Genomic DNA, 6553 nt, shown 5'->3' with positions numbered 1-6553 from the left:
CTGCCAGCACTGTATCATTTCCCTGTCACCAAATGACTGGCTAGCTGCTATGGGGTGCTAATGAGGGGAAGAGAGGGCAGATGAAGAGAAACTACAGGAAGACTGCTTCTTCATTTCCCCCTGCACAATACAATACACGGAATCAATCCTCCGTCCTCTGCTTGTCTGTCTGTGGCTGCTTTGGCTGCAGGGAGAAATTAAGTGCAACACAGCAGTTATTAGTGTTGGAGAAAATCTCATCTGATGAGATAAGAGCCCCCACTTCCTCCACCCTCCCTCCCTCCCCCCGCCAAAATAAAACACCTAATTCACTGGCTGTAAATTGCACATCATAATATCTCCTGTTTATTACAGAAGATAATGTTACACCTGTTTGTTGCAACCTATTTGTTCAGTTGTTATCTCGTCTTTCTGCGGTACTTTGTCACGCATCTCTGTAGCTCCTGTAATATTTTCAGGGTTAGGGTTGAAAGCATAAACAATCAATACTTTAGAATAATCTAAAGATCTTGTTTTTTCAATGAATTTGAATTAAATCAATTACAAAAAGAAAATTCCATTCTAGATAAGAAACATTGGTCTTTCAAAGTTAAATGTTTAATTTGGTTCCAATGAAGTTAATCAGATGCTAAAAGAGAGCACAGACAGATAAAGGATGAGTAATCTAATGTGTTGCTTTCTTATAGAAAGTTATCAGTGTCTTTGAATAGGTTTCTTCACCAGGCCGGGCTGAATGAATTACACTCGTCAGTTAGTATTCTGCCGCTGCCGTACAAAAGGTCAATGTCAAATGCACCTCATTTAAAAGTCAATAGCAGCCATGCACATCATCTCCTGGGAATTCTGTCCGGGAAACCTCCAGACGGCATTGTGTATCATTCAGTTAGTAGAGGGCATCCACGGGGCTTTTTTAATCTTGACCTTCCAATAAAATATGCTCCCAATCCAGAATTACATGGTCTGGGATGGAGACATAAGCTCCCAACAAATCATGCTCACACTGAGCCCTCTCAAGGGAAAAGTTCAACAGTGTCACGCACAGACAACAGGTTCACCACAGGCTACACTCCGCATTTTTGTCTACTCTATCTTTAAATCTAAAACACACGCAAAACACATAGGACTCTTTAAATCTAAAACACACGCAAAACACACGGGAATATGACTAAAATACATGTTTTAATACGAGCTTAAAAAAATGTTTAACACTGCTTTTAGAATACTGTTGGCAAAAAACGTTAAAATCACTCCGCTGTCACACAGACAGCAACAACGCGACCCCAGCTATAATCCACCTGGCAGGAGGCTGTTTGGTTCTAAGGTGGAGGCTCCAGACGTACGTGGAGCCGCGCTGCTTGGTGCGGTACACCGGACACTCGTAAGTACTTCTGAGCTCTTGCTCGTCTGCAGGCACAGCTCTCACATACAACACTGGCATAGCTGGAGTCAGGTCCCTTAAAACTGCCTCAGATATGACGCCAGACTGAGTGTCCCAGCGAGCTCCTGGAGAGACACGGGAGTGATTTAACATGTAGGGCTCATTCAGGACAGCAGATCAAACGGATGTTAGCATTGGTTTATTCTCACCTTCCATAAACAGTCCGTGGATGTAAGCTCCCTCTCGCGGTGGATGTCCAAAGTCGTCTTTGGTCTTTTTTGTTACGTCCACAGTCAGAGTCATTTTATCCAACGGCCACTGATTCTTACGAGCGATGCTCTGCAGCACAGCTGGAAGTAAAACAAGACCATGTGTTTATTTTTATATTGCACAGGTTCATGTAAATCAGACTCAAGATAAACTACAAGATAGAACAAAATATGCATCATAACGTCTATGTTTCATCAATGATTTTCAAGTATTTTATATATGAAAGTAAAGGGAATATTCCTGGGAGTTATTATATTATAAAGGAACAATATTTAAATCAGCAGATCTTTATCTTCCTATATATGTATATATACATAGATATCTTGTAGAGAGAGAATGTAAAATTAAGTTTTCTCACCTACCTGATCAATGTTTTTCTATAATTACTGTTTCTAAAGATGCTTTAAAACACCAAGACTTTTTAAAATGTATTATCCTTTATGTATTATTGTTACTCTATGTTTGGTATCTGTTTTGTAATTGGTATCGTCTGGGCATAAGATTTTGTATTCAGGTGGAGCCTTTAAATGAAATCCATTGACTATCTGTCGCTCTCTGCACGCTCTCTCTACATCTTTTATAAATATTTATCTTTTTTTGTTAAGTTTATTATGCAAAAGAAATCACATCAAAAATAATCAATTCATTATTTGAGACTACAACTGGGAGTTCGGATCTCCGGACCCCTGAAACTCCCAGGTGAAAACCATGGGTCTAAATGACGGTTGTTCACAGTGGGAGTGGGCCATCACCTGTGAGGAAAGACTGAGGGTTGAAAAGCCCTGACAGCCAAACAACTGCAGGCAGAACAAAGTCCTGAGTCCAGCTGTCCAGCTCGTGACAGCTACACATTAGATCAGCAAACCTAAACAGAGCAGAGGTTAAAGGAAAGTCCAGATGTGAGAACATTACTGATTATTAAAAGCAGTAACTGTACCACTGTGGCAGTGTTTTAGTCGAGGGATAAGCCAGTTTGGCCCAGGAGTCGGGGACACAATCATTGAACAGTGAGGACTGCAGTGTCTCCATACTGGAGGACATGGTGAGGTCTCCCTGCAGAAAGAGAATACAAGCTTTTATAGTAGAAAGAAGGTTTTTGTGTGAGCACCAGAGTCACTGTTGATCGTACCCTCAGACCAAGGTCTAGCTCATTGAGAGACTTCCTTATTTCTGCCAGCAGCAGATTCATTCTTTCACACTCCTGCAGACACACTAAAACGTAGGGGCTTCGCTCTGTCGTCTTTGTGCTCATCTCTGTCATGTTATACTCGTCTGGAAGCCTTTCAAGGATGTCCTCAATGATGGTCTTCACCTGACAAATGGGACAAACATGACATGGTTACGCATGCAGGTAAGGTCATTGCCATTGTTTCCTCTGCTCTCTTCTTTTTCTTTCACACCTTCTCCTCCATGCTCTGAGCTGCTCCCTCTCCTCTGGAGGAGTCGGGAGGCTGCAGCTCCAGCAGAGTCCTTAGCAGGTTCTCTGAGGTGACAGTGAGGCACTCCAGCTCAGCATTTGGAGGGAGACCATAGAGTGTGGGATTCTCAGGTGGGAGATGCTTGTCAATATAACTGTGGTAACCACTATAGTCCGCGAACGGTGGAGCCAGAAAGCCAGGACACAGAGAGAGCTCCCCTTCAAACTAGGACATAAGAAAGTAACAGAACAGAAGAATGTTTGTTATGCAACGATTATTGTGACAGCTAAAGTCTAACCCAAAAAATTCTGATCCAGTTTTAAAATTGAAAATGATTGACAGCAGTGCACGCACAAGCCATTTGCTGCACTTACAACTAAACACAGTGATTGACGTCTGATTGTTCAAATTGTTTTTTGGGAGAATGAGTGTCGGCGCAGTTTGGCTGTGAAAGCAAACGGGCAGAAGGTTAGTCTCACTCCTTCGTGGAGGTGAAACAGATGAGAACTCTTCAAAATCACCTAATACATATAATACAGGTGTAATTCAGCAGCTGGTGGCCGTTTCAGACAACGCACAGTGGTGAAATTACAAAAGTGAGGACATAAAGATGAGCAGTTGCAAAGATTTGAAGATGGCAGTTCAGGTTTGCATCCCAAGAGGGCACCATTTACCTTGACAACACTAACAAAACTGCACATTTTCTTCATAATTTTTTTTAAAACAAGAGCAAACTTCACGACTGTGTTCCAAAATAACGAGGAGAATCAAATCAAATTAAAATAAATAAATCACTATGTATTATTATTTTGTGATACAATTTGTTGAAAGCAAACACAAAAGAGGAAAATGTTCTTCTCAGAGTGTAAAATAAAGACTGACTCACCATTTTTGGATGCATGAATTCGTGCAGATAGGTCTTACACAGTCTTCTGTCCCAGTCATCAGTGATGTGTCCTCCGTACATGATCTCTCCAAAAAGAAAACACAAGTCCTCCCAAGGCACCAGCATGGACTTAAAAAGACACAGAGTGGCAGAGAGACAAATGTATTATACATTTCAGATACAATAATAATAATAATAACAATAATAATAATGCTGTGCCGTTCAATAGTTGTCAAAATGTTTAATTCTAAGGATAATAGAGGAATATTCGCAAGCTGTTTCAACGATACTTTAGTATCATTTTGGCATTGTTCCTTTGAAACTTCTCGCACAAACTGTATTATCTCATTAAAGGAGCTCTTTAGATCAGGATAACCATTGGCGTATCTAACAAAATTATATTTCTTTACACAAATTGATTCAAGGTGTGACAGAGAAGTCTTCTCCTCGGTAAGATTATGATCTGTGAGGGTGAAGGAGGAAGAAAAGAAGGGGTGATTCATAACAAATTACAAAAGCTGGAGGTTCACAATCATTTGTACCTGTATTGTTTTGCAAATTGCTTCCTTCATCAGCTCTAATTACAGTGATCACTTATGTAGCGTTGTGGACTGTCACATTGGCTGCATGTAATTACATTTAGGATAACGCTTCATTGCCCCCCTAATGAATCCTCTGTATACGCACATACAGGTTACTGTTTGGTTAACATAATGAAGGACATTCGTTTTTGGAGGGCAGAATACCTCACAGACATAATTGGTTGTGACCAGAGTAATAGGAGTTGTAAGAGAAATACATTAGGAGTTGTGCAAGTTTCAGCACCATGACAATGATTTTTTTGTCTTCGTGAAATAAAGCTAAATTATAGGCTTCGTTATAAGCAAAGAAATTTCGAATAAAAGATGAGAATGAAGTGTTTTTTTCCCCCACTGCAAATTATAAAAGAATTCAAAAGTAATTGCAGACACCGCAAACTCCATTATTATCAAAAATGTACACAGGATAAGAAAGAAGTAGTAGGAAAGGTAAGGAAGTTTTATTAAGGTCAGTAAAAAAGATAAATAGTGGTGGAAATACTTTGGTGTTGGCCTCTAAGTAGTTATACAAGATGTTTGCCGAGATGGTGAGATCTCCCGTGCTGATGGGGTAGTTATGGTTCCATCCTTGAGGACCAAATTTACGGCGCTCTGTAACACAAGCGTGAAAAAAGCACAGGGAGAAAAGCATGGAGTTGAACTCCTGCTCTCTGGAACACATTTCCAGAGTGTCCTGGAAAAAAAGAGAGGGACATGATATCATACACAATACAATGAATGCCATTAAATGTAATGGATATTTATTTTTAAAACACACCTGGCTGAAGTTGTTGAGGGCAGCGTGCAGACTGGCATTCATGCCAGTGGGTGGCTCATTGGTAATTTTGATGCCGTTTTCCAGTATTCCTCCCGGGATCACATGCTGCTCGGGACTTGGTGCCGGTTCACCGGTGATGAACACTCTGTAGCTGGGGTGACTGTCCACCGCTACTGTCTCCAGGAGAGAATCTAGAGAAGGCAGCCAGCAAGCCACGAGGTGTACATTCTGTAAAAACGAAAAATCATAACGTCTATATATAATGAAATGTCTGAGTAAGCCCATCAGCTCCACATGACTCTCTCTGTGTTTGTCAGTTGCAGTGTTTAGACCTCATGTCATCCAGCGACATCCTTGCGCTGCACAGAGGAAGTGATTTGTCAAAACAAACTGAGGCGACATTGCACGAGTAAACCGAGATGCTACAAACAGGTAGAAGCTAAGTTTTAAAAGTGGATTTTTTTGCTCAAAAAACCCAGTCGTTTGTTGATAAACGTTTCTTGTACCCGCCCACCCCTGCGCTGCTGGTGTGTACACCCAAACGCTCCCTCAGTCAGATCCGATAGTATTGCTTGACAGAGCCTGTGGCAAAATCGTAGTGACCATGGTGAGTGTAGAAATAAGGACATAAGAGCAGCAGCTCTTCCTGTTCACAAAGACCAAAGAGGCAGAATAACAAGTTCAACAACAATTATATAAAAAAAAAAAAATCACCATAATTATACATTGCAGCTTAAAAAAAAGCTCACCCTGGACATTATTTTTTGAGTACATAACTAGATTTTTTTTTTAATTTATAAAGTAGCTAGTTTTAAATATGAATGTAAAACAACAAAAATTGGAAGCCTAAACACTGGCAAACCTTCAGTTTATTGCTAAAGGCTTCTGTAAAGGCAGCATTTATGGAGCTGATGCAGCCAATTATGTTTTTTATCGAACCAAATTGAGTTTATTTCACTTGCTCATTGGATTAGATAATGTGATTACATGCAATACTGGCTAAGTGGAAGAGTAGCCCGATGTCACTGCAGTAATCAGGTCACTAAATAGTAACACTCCCTACCTGCAGAATGACCCAGTGTCCCAGTTTGGAGGCATTTTCCAGAGCTGATTCAGCTACCTCCTCCTGCCCCTGTCCCAGGGACACATTGAGTAAAGTGCCTTTGTCAAGAGAGAATCCCAGCTTCAAGCCTGCAACAAAAGGGACACTTTGAATATTTAACCCTGCTAAGTGAGGTGGATGTG

At 40.8% G+C, this 6553-nt stretch overlaps 1 protein-coding gene across 1 annotated transcript in view; it reads right to left on the bottom strand.

The window, feature by feature from the left end:
- Positions 1-1255: 1255 nt before the first annotated feature.
- The window catches only part of LOC310933261 (dynein axonemal heavy chain 11), a gene marked incomplete at both ends in the record, with an annotated part of 39818 nt that continues 34520 nt past the window's right edge, over positions 1256-6553 (bottom strand). The window contains 10 exons of the mRNA XM_083896702.1: positions 1256-1503; positions 1588-1728; positions 2401-2513; positions 2586-2701; positions 2778-2960; positions 3049-3291; positions 3953-4081; positions 5033-5224; positions 5309-5536; positions 6372-6499. Of these exons, the coding sequence (XP_083752828.1) occupies positions 1256-1503; positions 1588-1728; positions 2401-2513; positions 2586-2701; positions 2778-2960; positions 3049-3291; positions 3953-4081; positions 5033-5224; positions 5309-5536; positions 6372-6499 (1721 nt within the window). The remainder of the gene's footprint in view (positions 1504-1587; positions 1729-2400; positions 2514-2585; positions 2702-2777; positions 2961-3048; positions 3292-3952; positions 4082-5032; positions 5225-5308; positions 5537-6371; positions 6500-6553) is intronic.

Source organism: Microchirus variegatus, assembly GCF_963457635.1.
Source record: "Microchirus variegatus genome assembly, chromosome: 1".
NCBI lineage: Eukaryota > Metazoa > Chordata > Actinopteri > Pleuronectiformes > Soleidae > Microchirus > Microchirus variegatus.
Note: the sequence above shows the minus strand (reverse complement) of the source record. Positions and strands in the feature narration are given on the sequence as shown.